This window comes from Myxine glutinosa, chromosome 4 (genome assembly GCF_964187855.1).
Source record: "Myxine glutinosa chromosome 4, kmMyxGlut1.1, whole genome shotgun sequence".
Classification (NCBI taxonomy): Eukaryota; Metazoa; Chordata; class Myxini; order Myxiniformes; family Myxinidae; genus Myxine; species Myxine glutinosa.
In genome coordinates, this window is record NC_136264.1 from 176,619,465 (window position 1) to 176,639,151 (window position 19,687).

The window sequence follows — 19,687 nt, forward strand, 5'->3', positions numbered from 1 at the left end:
TGCATGAGAACCCATATCTATGCTGTCTGTCGCTGATGATCCAACGATAAGCATTGAAACCGTTAAAATGGCCCGTGGGGGCATGCAGCATTGGGTATTTAGAGAATTTGACCATGATTGGTGGGAAAACTAGCAACTTATACCACACAGTTGTGTTTCTGCAAAAAATGGCCTTGTTGATAGAAATAGCTATGAGCAATTACAAAAGTTGTTGTTGTATTAGTAACTTTGTAATAATATTAGTTGTTGTAATAGTATTAGCAATGTTGATAACAATAGATAGCAATTCGTTGTAGTCAATTTGTTTTGTGCCGTGCACCCCTTCACTCCCCCCCACACCCCAAAGCCCTCTCCCTCCCACAGATCTCCCGATGTCCCTGTTCTCTACTGTTGTGCTTGCGTGCTTCCCTCTCTTTCCCCATCTTGTCTCCCCCTCCCCTCATTGTTTTACGTGTCCGTTTATGTTTTTGTGTTTGATGTGCCAGCTCTTAAACGAGCCTCCATCTTGTATACAAAAAAAAAAAAAAAAAAATACCGGGTGAAAAAGTTGTTGCTTTTTACCATGTGGAAAAGCAAAGAAATCCAATATAACTTAGTTTACAAGTACATCATCTTATACCATCGATTAAAAACTCAGAATATGATTTCATAACGTTTCCTGGATGAAAGAAAAGAAGAGTTAACACTATTGTGACCTTGGTAAACTCGAGAGTTCATCGAACACATCAACCCACACTGTCTCGAGAAACAAACACGTGTGCAGTGTCGACAAGCAGCAACACTGATTGGTCGTGATGACGTAAAAGGCCGTAATATTTTGTCCAAGTATTGCGAAACGGAAGGGTTTTGAAAGTGCTAAAAAGGCAATTTATGTTCTACAGTGTTCAATTATATAATTTAAATGAAATAAAATAAGGATTTTAAGACTGTCCAATACTGTTGCAGCCATCGGACTCATCCCAGTCGGCTGGTTTGAATCCGACAAGTCACGTCAAAGCGATCACAATGGTGAACCACTTTGAAGACTCTCCTGTCGGATCTGCATCTAAATGCCACATCACCATACAGATTGGGATCCCCAAAGTGGTCCAGCGTCAAACCCATAGGTATCACGTGTCTAGATCTAATTAGGCCGAGCAAACCTCAAGACATGCGATTTCTGACATGGTTGTCGAAGCGGCATGGAAACCACCACCAATGATTTTGCTTCACGGGTTTTTAGAACCACCAAATTAACTAACCATCACAGCCATAATTCACCCCTGAAACCAGGTACAGTGCATTCAGAAAGTATTCAGACCCCTTCACTTTTTTCACATTTTGTTATGTTGCAGCCTCATGCTGAAATCGTTTAAATTCATTTTTTCCCTCATCAATCTACACTCAATACCCCATAATGACAAGGAGAAAACAGGATTTTAGAAAGTTTTGCAAATTTATTAAAAAGAAAAAACTGAAATATCACATTTACATAAGTATTCATACCCTTTGCTATGGCACTTGAAATTTAGCTCAGGTGCCTCCCATTTCTCTTGATCATCTTTGAGATGTTTTTACACCTTGATTGGAGTCCACCTATGGTAAATTCAATTGATTGGACATGATTTGGAAAGGCACACACCTGTCTATATAAGGTCTCACAGCTGACAATGCATATCAGAGCAAAAACCAAGCCATGAGGTCGAAGGAACTGCCTGCAGAGCTCAGAGACAGGATTGTGTCGAGGCACAGATCTGGGGAAGCCCACAAAAAATTTCTACTGCATTGAAGGTTCCCAAGAGCACAGTGGCCTCCATAATTCATAAATGGAAGAAGTTTGGAACAACCAGGACTCTTCCAAGGGCTGGCCGCCCGGCCAAACTGAGCAATTGGGGGCGAAGGGCCTTGGTAATAGAGGTGACCAAGAACCCGATAGTCACTCTGGCTGAGCTCCAGAGATCCTGTGTGGAGATGGGAGAAACTTCCAGAAGGACAACCATCACTGCAACACTCCACCGATCTGGGCTTTATGGCAGAGCGGCCAGACGGAAGCCTCTCCTCAGTGAAGGACACATGAAAGCCCGCTTGGAGTTTGCAAAAAAGCACCTGAAGGACTCTCAGACTGTGAGAAACAAGATTCCGTGGTCTGATGAAACCAAGATTGAACTGTTTGGCCTCAATTCTAAGCGTCTTGTTTGATGGAAACCAGGCACCACTCATCACCTGCCCAATACCATCCCAACGGTGAAGCATGGTGGTGGCAGCATCATGCTGTGGGGGTGTTTTTCAGCAGCAGGGACTGGGGGACTGGTCAGGGTTGAGGAAACAATGAATGGAGCAAAGTACAGAGATATCCTTAATGGAAACCTGAAACGGAACGCTCAGGTCCTCAGACTGGGCCGAAGGTTCACACAGCCAAGACAACGCAGGAGTGGCTTAGGGACAACTCTGTGAAGGTCCTTGAGTGGCCAAGCCAAAGCCCTGACTTGAACCCAATCGAACATTTTTGGAGAGACCTGAAAATGGCTGTCCACCGACGGTCCCCATCCAACCTGACAGATCTTGAGAGGATCTGCAGAGAAGAATGGCAGAAAATTCCCAAATCCAGGTGTGCAAAGCTTGTCGCGTCATACCCAAGAAGACTCGAGGCTGTAATCGCTGCCAAAGGTGCTTCAACTAAGTACTGAGTTAAGGGTCTGAATACTTATGTCAATGTGATATTTCAGGTTTTTCTTTTTAATAAATTTGCAAAACTTTCTAAAATCCTGTTTTCTCTTTGTCATTATGGGGTATTGAGTGTAGATTGATGAGGGAAAAAATGAATTTAAACGATTTCAGCATAAGGCTGCAACATAACAAAATGTGAAAAAAGTGAAGGGGTCTGAATACTTTCTGAATGCACTGTATATTTATTAAACAACAGGAAATAATGTCATGGGGGAATGGAACATGATAAGCAATATGGAACAAACTAGAACGGCACACGGTAGAGCACATACCTCTGCCAGGCGGAACAGGTTACGTTTTGTATCCCACTGATAGGCCGGATCTGGATTCGGACCGGAACCAAAATCGAATCCGCTTGTTCTTGTCACCTAACCAAATCATCCACCAAGTTTTGTTACAAGTTGTTCACAACTTTTTGAGCTATCCATGATATATCGTTTTGGCTTCATTTCTCATTGGTGAAGAAGCTCTTCAAAAATTAAAAATGATCTCGTATTGGGATTCAGATCTTCACCAAAATCGAATCGATTCTTCCTTGTCACACACACAACCTGTCCACCAAGTTTCGTCCAAATCCATCCACAACTGTTTGAGATATCCTGTTCACAGACAAACAGACAGCACTGAAAACACAACTTCCACCCACCTTTGGTGGCGGAGGTAACGAAATAGTTCATAAAACACCTTACCCCACGCAGTGTTCAAGTATATAATTCAAATGATATAAAATAATGATTTTCAAGGTCATATCAATTAATTAATTGCAGAAGTTTACCATAAACAAATAAAGAAACAAATCACCACAAACACCACATTTGCCATTATGACCAGCACAACTTTTGCACAATCTGTCTGTCGACTTTGATTGTTCTCTCCATCTGCAGTGCGGCCATGGCAACCTTCTTGTACTTTTCCACTGTTGTCACTCACTTCTCTGCTTAAATTCTTCCTTTGATATAGCTCGGTGACAGACCAGAAACTTTGAGGATCACCCCTCCTTCTTACTTTGAGCCACCCAATTGTGCCTCTAACTGGTACCTGGATGGTAGAATTTTATTGACTAGGGCATTGCCCGTACTATATCTATATCTAAAATTATATCCCCCCCCCCTCTATTTACATGAAATGGTTTGGTCCAAAGCGAACGGCTTGCGAGTACGGTGACAATCCCCCCCCTCTATTTACATGCAATGGTTTGGTCCAAAGCGAACGGCTTCCGGAGTTTGGTAAAGAAATCGCCATCGCGTGCACAAACGCGCAGGAAAGCGAATGAATCGCAAATTCGGTTTTATTAGTTTTAAAACATAGTTTAACGCCAACATAGTTTGCAAACGTGAAATAAATGAATACGCTGTCAAATGTGCCATCCGAGGCAGAGTGTGTCCTCCACGTTCGGCACACGCGATCGTTCGCTGCTCTCTGATTGGTTGAATCGTTTTTTGGACATAGCTCGGTAAGTAATTGTCCGATTAATATGAAACCTTGAAAAGGCACATCCTCGGGTCCCCAGCAATATACCTGGCAAGTTAAAAGTATATCGGACCCGTGGTTGTCGAGAAACAGCGGTCACAGACAAACAAACGTACAGACGTACAAACGTACAGAGATTACTGGAATTATAGATAGACTAGGGCATTGCCCGTACTATATCTATATCTAAAATTATATCCCCCCCCCTCTATTTACATGAAATGGTTTGGTCCAAAGCGAACGGCTTCCGGAGTTTGGTAAAGAAATCGCCATCGCGTGCACAAACGCGCAGGAAAGCGAATGAATCGCAAATTCGGTTTTATTAGTTTTAAAACATAGTTTAACGCCAACATAGTTTGCAAACGTGAAATAAATGAATACGCTCTCAAATGTGCCATCCGAGGCAGAGTGTGTCCTCCACGTTCGGCACACGCGATCGTTCGCTGCTCTCTGATTGGTTGAATCGTTTTTTGGACATAGCTCGGTAAGTAATTGTCCGATTAATATGAAACCTTGAAAAGGCACATCCTCGGGTCCCCAGCAATATACCTGGCAAGTTAAAAGTATATCGGACCCGTGGTTGTCGAGAAACAGCGGTCACAGACAAACAGACGTACAAACGTACAGACGTACAGAGATTACTGGAATTATAGATAGATGTCTCCTTTTCCCCAACCTCCTTCAGGCACTTGAAAGTCAGGATTTAAATAAATAATTATAATGTCATCGCAGGTGGTTGACATATTATGTCCAACATCCTTCGCTTCACTCTCACAGTACGATTAGACTCTAAAGTAGGTTTCGCAGACAAGAAGACACTGGGCTTCTTACACTAAAAATAGCGCAGCAAGACGACTGTCATGTAAACGTAACAATCAAATGAAAACATTGAAATCATCCTGTATGCTCCATGATGCTACACCCCCTAGATCACTATAAAAAATTGCATATTATGAGATCATTGTACAGCGACAAAAAGTGTGAAAGCTTTTTTGCGATGAGGAAGAAGAGAAACACTTCGCTTTCCATAAACTTGCTGCACTACTTATAAAAACTTTTTGTCTTACTGTGTACATTCCACTAGTGTAACACACCCCTCCTCCCATGCACAACAATTTTTCATTATGCTTTTTTAATCCGTGTTCTTTTGAATAGGTTCTACATGAACTTTGTGACTGAAGAAGTAGACAATCCAGAAAGGTAACTCCACCTCGACATCTCTGCTTTAGCAAGCTCATCACTTATTGCCTTTCCAAAGTTCTGATTGCCGTGATATTGAGTAATGCGACATTCCAATGTAATTGTTAGTTTCGCCCTGTAGGGGATGTGGGACTATTGTAATGTGCGCGTGTATATGTATGTGTATGTGTATGTGCATGGTATGTGTATATGTGTATGTATTTATATATAGACGACATGGCCAAAAGTATGCGGACACCCCTTCTAATTAGTGGATTCAGCTGTTTCAGCCACACCAATTGCTGACAGGTACATATATAATCAAACACACACCCATGCAATCTCCATAAACAAACACTGGCAGTAGCATGGGCTGTACTGAAGAGCTCAGTGACTTTCAATGTGGCACCATCATAGGATGCCACCTTTCCAACAAGTCAGTTCGTCAAATTTCTGCCCTGCTAGAACTGCCCCGGTCAACTGTAAGTTCTGTTATTGTGAAGTGGAAACGTTTGGGAGCAACAACAGCTCAGCCGCAAAGTGGTAGGCCACACAAGCTCACACAATGGGACCGCCGAGTGCTGAAACATGTAAAAATTGTCTGTCCTCAGTTGCAACACTCACTACCGAGTACCAAACTGCCTCGGGAAACAACTTCAGCACAACAACTGTTTGCCGGGAGCTTTATGAAATGGATTTCCATGGTCGAGCAGCCACAAACAAGCCTAAGATCAACATGCGCAGTGCCAAGCGTCGGCTGGAGTGGTGTAAAGCTCGCCGCCATTGGACTCTGGAGCAGTGGAAACGCGTTCTCTGGAGTGATGAATCACGCTTCACCACCTGGCAGTCCAATGGATGAATCTGGGTTTGGCAGATTCCAGGAGAACGCTACCTGCCCGAATGCATAGTGCCAATGGTCTGGAGCTGTTTTTCATGGTTCGGGCTAGGCTCCTTAGTTCCAGTGAAGGGAAATGTTAATGCTACAGCATACAATGACATTCCAGACGATTGTGTGCTTCCAACTTTGTGGCAACAATTTGGGGAAGGCCCTTTCTTGTTTCAGCATGACAATTCCCCCATGCACAAAGCGAAGTCAATACAGAAATGGTTTGTCGAGATCGGTGTTGAAGAACTTGACTGGCCTGCACAGAGCCCTGAACTCAACCGCATCGAACACCGACTTTGGATTTGGATGAATTGGAACGCAGACTGCAAGTCAGGCCTAATCGCCCAACATCAGTGCCCGACCTGACTAATGCTCTTGTGTCTGAATGGAAGCAAATCCCTGCAGCAATGTTCCAACCATTGCAGCAATGTTCCAACCAATGTTCCAACCATCTCGTGGAAAGCCTTCCCAGAATAGTGGAGGCAGTTATAGCAGCAAAGGGGGGACCAACTCCATATTAATGCCCATGATTTTGGAATGAGATGTTTGACGAGCAAATACGGGTGTGATGTCGAGTGTCCACATACTTTTGGCCATGTAGTGTGTGTGTGTGTGTGTGTGTGTGTGTGTGTGTGTGTGTGTGTGTGTGTGTGTGTATTTTCAATTTAATAATGGTTTTCTCTGCAACTGCTTGTCTGATCGATGTGAAACTTTAAACATTAGAGGGATTCCCCATTATCCCCATGGGTGATGTTTTATTGCTAATTTTGACATCATATGTCACATGGTGTGGCAGCCATAATTGGATTAAAGGGAAAAATTGGATATCATCTTCTCCAAAAGCAATCAAAGAAAAAAAGTTAAACTTGGCACGTGTCATCAACTCCAACTGGGGTATATAGAGTGATAATGATGACATCATCAGTGAAGTGGTATTCCAGCCATAATTTGTTTAATTTAAATCCTTATTTGATAAATCTCAAACTTCATATATTTGATATATGACCCGATGTGAGTTAAAGAATTAAACTTATAACGTTCATAACCCACGCCACGAAACTATGTGATATAATAGGTGCATCGATGATGCGGGGATATGAGCCATAATAGCAGCATGTTCAGTTAACGATGCCATATGTTTGCTCCGAAAGAACATGCGATGCAAGACTATTCGCAATATGAGTGTCGTTCCGGTTATTATGGTTTATGTCGACAGACACAGTAATAAAATGATAACTTCTCATTTTATCTTGAATATTACAGAAACATTCCTCTGGCCATCTCCATCTCCATGATAATTATAACGTCGGCCTACACTCTGGCAAACTTGGCTTATTTTGCGGTTATGACTCCGGCAGAAATCCTGGCCTCAGATGCCGTGGCTGTGGTAAGGATCTAATGTACATACTTACTTTGGCCTTGTATTTATTTTCTATGTTTGGGCTAGTAATGGACAGTATTTTTAGCCAGAAGTGTCTGGGCCTGAACAAATTATTGAAGCCCGGGTTAATTCGCAGTTTGGAAACCACAGGAATTCAAAGGAACAGATAAAGAGACCAAATCTGGACTGACCTCTGGGTAACTTAATAGGCTATGAGCCAGACCCCCCAAATTGACCGGTCAGCACCATACAGATGGAGTAAGGCTCATTGTGATTTTTAGCAAGATATATGTCCCTAGATATGAAAAAAAAGTGATAGCAGTGTATAACTCTCGGCCATCTTAGTCCTTGAGCCAACCGGCCATATTTTGAAGTGAATGCTCCGGCGGGGGGAGTAATTCTCATTATGATTTTCCATTAGACCAATGTCTCAAGTGTCAGAAAAGGTGTGATGGACATCTGAGAACGGTAGCTTAGTGCCCGGATGGACGCCATCTTTGAAACCACCCAGCTCGAAAATGCCCATTTGGTGGGGTACATTGTTGCACGTGTATCTGGACTTCTATACTAGCTATCGATGTGCGGTTGACGACTAAATATACGTCCGATGTGTACCGTCTAAATAAAAAATAATATGAAGCATTTTGTTTTAGATTAATTATTATAAAAATCAATTATCGAAAAAAAATCATATCTTTTTCAATATTTTATTATTAGACTTGTACTTTTTTTAGTGAAACAACACTGGTATGATTTTCCAAATTATGCATTGTGCTACACCGTTTATCTGTCTATAAAAATAACTCAAAAACTAAAACATATCATCCACCACGAGTTTACACAAAAAATATATGAAAAGGCATGCACTTTCCACAAACCGAAACTATGTCAGTTGGAATTTCCCGCCGATAATCAACCCACAGAACCCAGTGCCGAAAGTGACGTCAGTCTATTCTATATCTATATTCTATATTCTATATCTCAGTCTGAGATTTGTTGCGGTGACCTGATTAATTTCTGAGGGGGGGGGGGGGGGGGGGGGTGGGTGGCTTAAGAACTAAAAGTGAACATGTTAGATGGCGCCACATACAACTCTATTATAGAGTTGTATTGTGGCGCCATCTAACATGTTCACTGACTTGGATGAGTATGTCTATGTAAGCTGGCTAGCTTTTCGGATATCGCAGTAATCAAACGTCAGTCTTTTTGTTCTTTCAGCTGAGATGGCCGGTGTCGAGGCGAAACGGGCGAAGATTGAACCTGAGTCCGGAACGTGCATCCTGTGCAGCAAGAAGTCGCCACTCTCTGAACTAAGCAAGGCAGCGGGCAACAGTTCTTGGAAGACATTGTGTGACGCAGCCGCAGTTAGAAACTTTTATCCAATTCTAAAGCTAGTCCAAGAAGGCGCAGTTGAACTTCCTAATATTCCAATATTATACCATAGGGCTTGTAGATCAGACTTCACTCACAAAAACCACCTAGCTACTTTGACCAATGCAGCTAGAAGTTCTTCAGTTGATACTGGCGATGCGGTGCGACGGCGATCATCACGGGAAGAGACAGGATCAACTTCAACGGTCTACGATGATAAATACATTTTTTGCCAGCGTGCTTCAAAATTCATAAAAGGCAGTCGTACCCGTGAAACAGTTGTCTTGGCTGTTGAACTTCGAGCAGATAAGACAATAAGAGATGCTGCGACAGCTCGCAATGATGAGAGAGTTTTGGCATTGACTACACGAGATATGGTTGCAGCTGAGGCTCACTACCACTTCTCCTGCTATAGAAACTACACACGGCCCCAAAAACCTCAAGTAGAAACTGACATTCAAGATAATATCGAGAAAAAAGAAATGATACGATGTATATTCAATTTCATTCGCACTGACTTGTTCTTGAACCCGAGGATTGTTCCAATAGTTGATGTTGCAACAGATATCCTGTCTTCAGATACATTTTCAGTTGATGTTCGTGACTCCATCAAGAAGAATCTGCAGCGCACATTACAAAGAGAGTTTGGAGAATCGCTCATCTTCTTCAATGTGAAACACCGTGTATACTTGATGCCCGATAATCTGACAAAGCGAGAGATTGCTGCAGAGTGCGTAAACCTGAAAGCAGAAGTGAAAGCATTTGAACGAACGGACGGTGAAAGTAACATTGTGCGTGCAGCTACTTCACTGCGACACCAGATCAAAGATGCTCATTACAATGAACGTTGGCCGCCTCAGCCAGCAGAACTCACTTCAGATTACGTGAAGATACCAGATTCTCTTCGTGTATTTCTGCATACTTTGATTTGCGGGAGTGGGGGTAGCTCTGCGCGTGCCGACACACTGGTATGGTCGATGGCTCAAGATATCATCAATGCTGTACACCGGGGTACCATCAGAACATCGAAGCATGTCCTACTTCTGTGGGTCATGAAAACGCTCACCGGTAATACAGAGGTCATCAGAATATTGAATCGACTCGGGCACGGATGTTCGTACACAGTTCTGGAAGAAATCGAGACAGCGCTATGCATAGACAAATTAGCAAGTGTGGAGAAAGATACAGTACCACTTCCGTCACATGTGCACCCTTCGGTCCCGACTGTATTAGCATTCGATAACATCGACAGGCTAGAGGAATCGCTGAGTGGTGGCGGAACATCGCATCGCGTCAACGGTATCATCGTCCAACCGAAGTCGCAGTCGTGTTTGCCGCCCCAACCTCCATCGGCAGTATCCAAAGCAGATAAGAAGCGATCTATCCCGTCATCCAGCGATTTAGTTCCAATATACAGCGGTGGGAAACGAGAGGGCCCACCTGCAATCAAGCCTGCAGATCTTTCTGACACTCTTGCAGGCGCAACATCCCTTGCGCAGCGCCGAAATCACGTATGGATTATGACTCGCATGCTGGAACCATGCGACCAGACAATCAGTTCGTGGACTGGTTTCAACATCATGACTAGAGATCGTGTTCAGGTGACGGAAGATGTAGTTGGCTACCTGGCGACTATAAACGCGCCTGCCACAGATATGGCAACAGTGCAAGAAATCCTCAGAGAAGCTCTGAACATCATGTCATCACTTCAGCTTGAGCGTATACCGGTGGTGCTAGACCAGGCACTATTTGCTAAGGCGACCGAAATAGCATGGAAAGATGTCGATCGATATGGAAGAATCGTGCTCATGATGGGGAACTTCCATACCATCTGTAACTTCATGTCGAGCATTGGGAAAATGTTTGGAGATGCAGGCCTTCGGGATGTAGCTGTTGAGTCAGGAGTAATCGCTGAAGGTTCCATCAACAGGGTTCTGGAAGGCAAGCAATACAACCGTGCTGTGCGACTCCACAAGTTGATGTACGAGGCACTAATGCGCATCATTTGGAAGGGCTTCCAGGTGTGGATAGAAAGCAATCATCCTGACAAGGAACCCCAGATTCGAAGCACTGACCTCAAAATTCGCAGCATCAAGGAGGATGTTTGCCACGAGACTCTCGCTGCTGCTCTCGATGATGATTCATGTGTACAGAGCTTTGACATGTTCTCGAAATACCTACATTTTCTGCGAACCAAACATGGAGACCTGGCTCGCTTCTGGATGATGTATATTGATATGGTAGAGACCCTGCTGGGGTTGATTCGTGCGGATAGAGAAGGCGACTGGATGCTTCACTTGGCTTGTGTCAGAAGAGTGATCCCTTGGTGTTTCGCAATGAACAAGGTGAACTATGCTAGATATCTACCAGTGTACTATGCACAGATGACGCAACTCCACGAAACATGCCCCGAGTTGTACAGGCATTTCAATCAAGGCTACTTCTCCGTACAGCTTAGACCAGGGAATCCATTTGCCAGAATCGCTGTTGATCAGACAACAGAAGAAACAGTAAACAAAGATAGGGCCAACTATCAGGCGGCTATCTGGCGACGCAGCCTTGAAAACCTACCAGACGTCCCAACACCATCAGCAGGACATGGTTGGGAACTCGATGATGGCGGTTCGCTCACAATCCGATGGATGGCGGGTCTACCAGCTCCAGATGTCGTCTTGAATCTCATCTCATGCACATGCAGAAGGACGTGTCGACCGTCAGATTGCTCCTGCATACTGAATGGGTTGAAGTGCACTGTTGTGTGTAAGCTGCAGGGATGCTCCAACATGGTGCAGGATGATGCTATCGTGGCTCAGGATGCCAATGACTCTGATGGCGACTCTGATGATTAACTTTGTGTGCACTGTATATTGTATAGCATATGTTGTTCTCTATTATAATGCAGGCCAAATTGCCTGAAAATCTTTATAGACAGATAAACGGTTTAGCAAAATGTATAATTTGGAAGATCATACCAGTGTTATTTGACTAAAACATGACATGTTCAATGATACCTCCGCTTGCTTATTAGGAATATACATCGTATGGTGTTAAAATCAGCTCCATACGTCTTTCCAAACTCTAGTAATGAATAATTAATATAATTGGCGGCCATTTTGAAATCCAAGATGGCCACCAAAGTGCAGATTTCCTATGTAACAATTTCCGCCTGCTTATTAGATATCGTATGGTGTTAAAATCCTCTCCGTACGACATTCCTAACTTGCGTTATCGTCAGAATAGATAATGCCAGCGGCGGCCTAAGTCATTTTATGCCTCTTTACATTTATTTGTTGTAAACTCGTGGTGGATGATATGTTTTAGTTTTTGAGTTATTTTTATAGACAGATAAACGGTGTAGCACAATGCATAATTTGGAAAATCATACCAGTGTTGTTTCACTAAAAAAAGTACAAGTCTAATAATAAAATATTGAAAAATATATGATTTTTTTTCGATAATTGATTTTTATAATAATTAATCTAAAACAAAATGCTTCATATTATTTTTTATTTAGACGGTACACATCGGACGTATATTTAGTCGTCAACCGCACATCGATAGCTAGTATAGAAGTCCAGATACACGTGCAACAATGTACCCCACCAAATGGGCATTTTCGAGCTGGGTGGTTTCAAAGATGGCGTCCATCCGGGCACTAAGCTACCGTTCTCAGATGTCCATCACACCTTTTCTGACACTTGAGACATTGGTCTAATGGAAAATCATAATGAGAATTACTCCCCCCGCCGGAGCATTACTTTTGGTCTGGCTCAAGGACTATCTCTGTGTTATCACCCGAAATATTATTATACGCCCGCTTCGCTTCGCCAAAAAATGTGATATTTGCTAAAATTGGAATAAATATGTTTTTAAGGACCACAGAGTGCCAATAATTTGCATACTGGATGCCAACTAATATAGTAATAGAAATAGAGAACATTTGTGGGGGTTATTTATCAAAATATTGATATAATGACAAAAAATATGTTAAATTTAGTGAAAAAGTGGTCGAAATCGCTTCGAGTTCAGAATTCACATTGTACATTTTTGTCAATATTTCAAAAATGAAAACTCCCAGAGTAACATTTGACCCCTCAAAATCTTCGCAAGGAACCTTCAGTCAATATGGTTGAACGGTTGGTTGAACGGTTAGGGGGTATGGTTGAACATATTTTGAACTTTGCCAAAATATGTGCCCCAAACAACCACCATATTACAAAGTAATGATATATTCCAATGCAGTGGTTCCTTGCGAAGATTTTGAGGGGTCAAATGTTACTCTGGGAGTTTTCATTTTTGAAATATTGACAAAAATGTACAATGTGAATTCTGAACTCGAAGCGATTTCGACCACTTTTTCACTAAATTTAACATATTTTTTGTCATTATATCAAAATTTTGATAAATAACCCCCACAAATGTTCTCTATTTCTATTACTATATTAGTTGGCATCCAGTATGCAAATTATTGGCACTCTGTGGTCCTTAAAAACATATTTATTCCAATTTTAGCAAATATCACATTTTTTGGCGAAGCGAAGCGGGCGTATAATAATATTTCGGGTGATAACACAGAGATGGCCGAGAGTTATACACTGCTATCACTTTTTTTCATATCTAGGGACATATATCTTGCTAAAAATCACAATGAGCCTTACTCCATCTGTATGGTACCGACCAACCCCCTTGGCTCATAGCCTATAACGTGTTGTTGTCTGATTTTAACATTGAGGAAGGAACAACACTACGTAATCGAAATGGACTTGTACAAATCAATGCTTTGAAATTTCATTCATTATTTGTTTCGTAATGTTTCAGCATCTGAAGTTCAAATGGATATAATCTCCATCAGTCACAATCTGTTATTTTGACAAAATATCGGGGTATTTTTTGGGCTTTCACTTTTTTGTGTTTTCCATCTTCTTTTCTGTTGTAGACCTTTGCGGAGAGGTTGCTGGGAAAATTCTCCATCACCATTCCAATATTCGTTGCACTATCCTGCTTTGGCTCGTTGAATGGGGGACTTTTTGCTGTGTCAAGGTATGAGTAATAATGAAAAAGAAAACTTTTTCTCAACAGTATAAACAAAGTGTCACCGGTCGTGGTGATTACCAAAAATACATGGTGTCAACACATTGAGTGGAACCAGAAGAAGAACCACCTTTAGAGGCCATTTTTCCCGCAGACCAGGGGTTGGCCTTTTTCGGGCACCGTGGTCCCCTTTTTGAAGCAATGTTTTATGGCCGGATGCCCTTCCTGCCGCCAACCCTGTTAGTCGCCTCTTGCGACACACAGGGAATTACCAGTGAACTGGTGACAGGCTGAAGGATGACAGGCTGAAGGATCAACCCCCCTGGCGTTAATCCGGGATTCGAACCCAGGATCCTAGGATCCCAAGACCCAAAAGACCCAAGATCCCAAAACACCCTGAAGACCCAACACACCCTGAAGACCCAAAATACCCCAAAGACCCAAAACACCCTAAAGACTCAAAACACCCTGAAGACTACAAATACCCTTAAATACCCTGAAGGCCCCCAAAGACCCCGAAGACCCTAACCTCTTAGCCAACACCAGGCTGTACCACATTGAGTGGCCCATATTTTTTTAAAGAATTAATAAACAATTGCGGTGAAGGGCAAGTACCAGCAAAGACACGCATTTGCATTTCCAAAGTCGCTGTGATCCGAGAATCAAATCTCACCGACATTGTTGATTTACCAATAATTGTCTTCTAGTCCAAAGGTCCTCTTCCTCAGAGTACACCTTCTTCGTTCGTATGTAACACAAGGCTGTTGGGTGGCATCATTGACTAAAGCCACAGCTGTGCCACTGATTCAGTGCCCTCTGTGGGGTAAGGCAGGAATTTGAAATTTGGCCAAGTCGCTTGCTCTTCGTGAAGAACACCTTGGGACCTATAAACTCCACCAACTAAAACCGGCAGACATGACACCCAGTTTAACGTCCATCCGTGGGACGGTACACACCTTGATGAATCACTCTGCCTGTGAAACACCGATATGACCGTTTATAGCTCGGTTGGGATTCGAACCTAGGCTAGGCAGTTTAGAGGCGAATGTGCGTACCTTCAGGTCATCCTGCCAGCACAAGATTACACCGACTTCTCCTTATATATATTTTCTCACAAATGTCCAAGTTCCACCATATGCCATGGACGCTGTAGGTAATCTTACGATAATTCACCAAATGTCCGTCCGTTCCCAGGTACCGCAAAAACGGCTGAACCGATCGCAACGAAATTTTGGGTGGGTAATCCTAGGACCTCCTGGAGTAAAATAGGCTATATTGTTTTTTCCAATTTCAGCTTTGGTCTTCAGCATTTTCAGGTTTGGTCTCCCGCCCAACGTTATTTTCCCACACCTCTGGATACGTTTCTTTTTCTTTCGACCTTACTGGTTGTGACGTGAAACGCAATCGGTGGATAACTCATGACACCCAGGAACATATCGTGCTTGCCGACTCCGATCACATCACTTTGGGGTACACTTGACATTTTACCTCTGGGTACACTTGACATTTTACCTCTGGGTACACTTGACATTTTACCTCTGGGTACACTTGACATTTACCTCTGGGTACACTTGACATTTACCTCTGGGTACACTTGACATTTACCTCTGGGTACACTTCACATTTACCTTTGGGTACACTGACACCATATCGTAAGCCTTATTCATGTCCACGAAACACCTCCACATTACCTCAGCGTAATTCAAACCGTGAACACAGCGAATATTGGGGAGTCCATTGATCGTGTTCAAGGGATGACACTACATCGTAAGCCTTATTCATATCATATCATATTCATTACAATAATAAAGCAAACGTATCTGGTTATGTCGGTGTGTATGTTTGTTTATATGCGACGCAAACGTCTTCTTATCCTTCAAATATAATTAACACCCTCTTAATTAACCCTATTAATTACGTTTAGACTGATGAGACCCCTCAGACCTTTGATGACCCCTTAATTACCCCAAAACCCATAAGACCACCAAGACCCCTGAGGACCCAAAAAACCCTTTAAGACGCCGAAGACCCAAAATACTCTTGAAGGCCCAGACTCTCAAAAAGACCCTCAAAACCCAAATGGCCCCAAAGACCTAAAATACCCAAAAGACCCTGAAGACCCAAAACACCCCCGAAGACCCAAAACACCCCGAAAACCCAAAACACCCCAAAGACCCAAATGACCATGAAGACCCAAAATACCCCAAAGACCCAAAACACCCTGAAAACCCAACACACCTTGAAGACCCAAAACATCCCGAAGCCCCAAAACACCCCGAAGACCCAAAACACCCTGAAGACCCAAAACACCCCGAAGACCCAAAACACCCTGAAGACTACAAATACCCTCAAAGACCCTGTAGACCCCGAAGACCACGAAGACACCAAAACACCCCAAAGACACAAAATAACCTTGAAGGCCCTGAGGCTCAAAAATACCCTGAAGACCCAAATGTCCCTGAAGACCCAAAAGACCACGAAGACTCAAAAGACCCAGATGAACCAAAAGACCCTGAAGAACCAAAATCCACTGAAGACACCAAAGACCCAAAAGACGCCAAACACCCAAAACACCCTGAAGACCCCAAAAACCCCAAAGACCCCAAAGACCCTTAAAGACCATTTAGACCCAAAATACCCTGAAATACCCCCGAAGAACCAAAATACCCCAAAGACTCTTAAAGACCCAGAGGAAACAAAAGACTCTTAAGACCCAAAAGCCCCTGAAGACAACGAAGACCCAAAACACCCCAAAGATCCAAAATACCCTTGAAGGCCCTGAGGCTCAAAAATACCCTGAAGACCTAAATGTCCCCGAAGACCCCGAAGACTCAAAACACCCAGATGAACCAAAAGACTCTTAAGACCCAAAATCCCCTGAAGACACCGAAGACCCAAAAAACCCAAAACACCTTGAAGACCCGGTCAAAGATGCGCCTATCCCTCTGAAACGACGTGTGGTGAGGCGCGCAGAGCACGCCGAGTCACACTAGTTATTATAATACCATGTTTAGCAAATGCCTAATGCAAATCATATGATTCAAATACTTATAGTCATTCATCCGAGACTAAATTTTTAGCCAAAAGCTGGTAGGCCTATGTAATGGCCTTCTTATTGAAAAATTATATGTTCAGATCTACAGTAACGTGAAAAAGTAAGTACACCCCATGTAAAGTTTTGACTTTTTCAACATATTTCAACATACAGCTATTTGATCTTCATTTCAACAATATTGATAGATAAAGGTGATATAATATAACAAATATCATGAAACATTTACATTTTGTAGTCCATTGTATCATTTAAATAAACATAAATGCAAATTTCACATGTGGAAAAAGTAAGTACACCCTTGGCTCCAATAGGTGGTATTGCCCCCTTTGGCAGAAACAACCTCAAGTAGGTGTTTCTTATAACTGTCTACCAGTCTCTGACATCGACTGGGAGAAATTTTTGCCCACTCCTCCATGCAGAATTCTTTCAGCTGTGCGATGTTTGAGGGGTTTCTTGCATGCACAGTTCGTTTCAAATCCCCCCACAACATCTCGATGGGATATAGATCCGGGCTTTGACTTGGCCATTCCAGAACCCTCCATTTCTTTCTTTTCAGCCATTCCTTGGTGGATTTACTGATATGTTTAGGGTCATTGTCATGTTGCAAGGTCCACCTTCGGTTGAGCTTCAACTTTCCGACAGATGGCCTCACATTATCCTCAAGCACCCTCTGGTACAATGAAGAATTCATAGTGGATTCTATGATGGTGAGCTGCCCAGGCCCTGATGCAGCAAAGCTGCCCCAAACTATAATATTTCCACCACCATGCTTTACAGTTGGTATCAGGTTCTTGTGGTCAAATGCTGTCTTTGGTTTTCGCCAAACATGTCTTCTGGTACTGTGGCCAAATAGCTCTACTTTTGAATCATCTGTCCAGAGCACATTGTTCCAGAAGTGTTGGTCTTTGCCGAGGTGTTCATTGGCAAACTTTAGTGTTGCCCTGACGTTCTTTCTGGACAGCAAAGGTTTCCTGCTGGCACACCTCCCATGTAGATCAAATTTGTGCAGCCTCTTTCTAATGGTAGACTCGTGCACTTTGACATCAACAGTGGCAAGAGCTACCTGTAGGTCCCGTGATGACGTTCTGGGGTTCTTAGAGACTTCTTTCAGCATCTTGCGGTCTGCTCTCGGGCTGAATCTGCTGGGGCGGCCTGGCCTGAACAAGTTGGCAGTTTTTTTGGAATCTTCTCCACTTGTAGATGATCTTCCGGACAGTCGAATGATTGATTTCAATTTGTTTGGAGATCTTTTTAAATCCCTCCCCAGACTCGTAGGCATCTATAACCTTCTTTCTGAAGGCCTCAGGGAGCTCTTTTGATGTAGGCATGGTGACGCCGCACACTTCAACAACAAAGAGCAAACCAAACTAAATGTCTGAGGTTTAAATAAGACAGGTTTCTCCAAGATCCTCTCCAACGATGTTTGAATCATTTGCACCTGAGCTGGTGCACCTGATTCTAACTTTAGGTATTTGAAGTAGTGATAAATGTAGGGGTGTACTTACTTTTTCCACATGCGAAATTTGCATTTATGTTTATTTAAATTATACAATGGACTACAAAATGGAAATGTTTCATGATATTTGTTGTATTATATCACCTTTATCTATCAATATTGTTGAAATGAAGATCAAATAGCTGTATGTTGAAATATGTTGAAAAAGTCAAAACTTTACATCGGGTGTACATACTTTTTCACGTGACTGTATATAGTGTCATAAAATGTAAATGAATATTTGATCAAGTACATAATCTTGAACAGAAAATCATGATTTACTACTATGGAAGCTGCAAAATAAAACAATTATTTCCCATGTCACCATGTATGATGGAACAATCATTGGTTTAGGGCTATATTTATATTGAATATATGTTGGATCTGTGGCCTAGCCCAAATTATCAAGCGACCCAGCCTTTAAGGTAGTAGTAAGAGGCATGTGATATAAATCAGGCTGAATTAACATAATTATATAGGTGATGCCACTTACAACTGTGAGATGTTGTCACTACTGTTCCCTCCTACCATATGTGGACGATACAAGGTCTGCATATCTTTTGGTTTCAGATGTGATGCAGGTACCTTCATCGGCCATGGTTTTCCTTTGCTTGTAATCACACTTGAAACTATAACTTGATTTGTCGGCATTTTGGGTCAGATTACCTTGTTTTCCGATAAATTTATTGAACTTTTGAACTTACAGAAAATATATAAATATAAAACTGAACTTCCTCTTGCTTTTCCCACACTGTATGAAGGAGAAAGAGATCATATTGTTAGTAACCTCAGGTCTGCATAAAACATTGCAAAGAAGGTACATTAATGTTTAAAACTTCAATGTTTTGGAATCAAAATTGTTGGTGCTGTGGATGAACTATTTTAGAGAAAACCTAGTTTTGTCTTCTTTCTGACTCAATTGAATTGAATTCCTCATTTCATTGAATTCATTGATCCAGGTATTTATCACAATAATTTCCTGGAGCTTTATCAGCTAAAGAAATGCCAAAAAAAAAAGCTTGATAACAATGGTTCGACAACCACTGTAGAATATCATCCATTGGTTATACAAAGCAGAAAGGTTGTAATGTGACGCTTCGGAATTATTTGTAT

General features: G+C 42.4%; 1 protein-coding gene across 1 annotated transcript in view; it reads left to right on the top strand.

The window, feature by feature from the left end:
- The window catches only part of LOC137425504 (cystine/glutamate transporter-like), a 97,858-nt gene that overhangs the window by 44,353 nt on the left and 33,818 nt on the right, over positions 1 to 19,687 (top strand). The window contains exons 6-8 of the mRNA XM_068114008.2: positions 5,332 to 5,376; positions 7,505 to 7,628; positions 13,930 to 14,033. Of these exons, the coding sequence (XP_067970109.1) occupies positions 5,332 to 5,376; positions 7,505 to 7,628; positions 13,930 to 14,033 (273 nt within the window). The remainder of the gene's footprint in view (positions 1 to 5,331; positions 5,377 to 7,504; positions 7,629 to 13,929; positions 14,034 to 19,687) is intronic.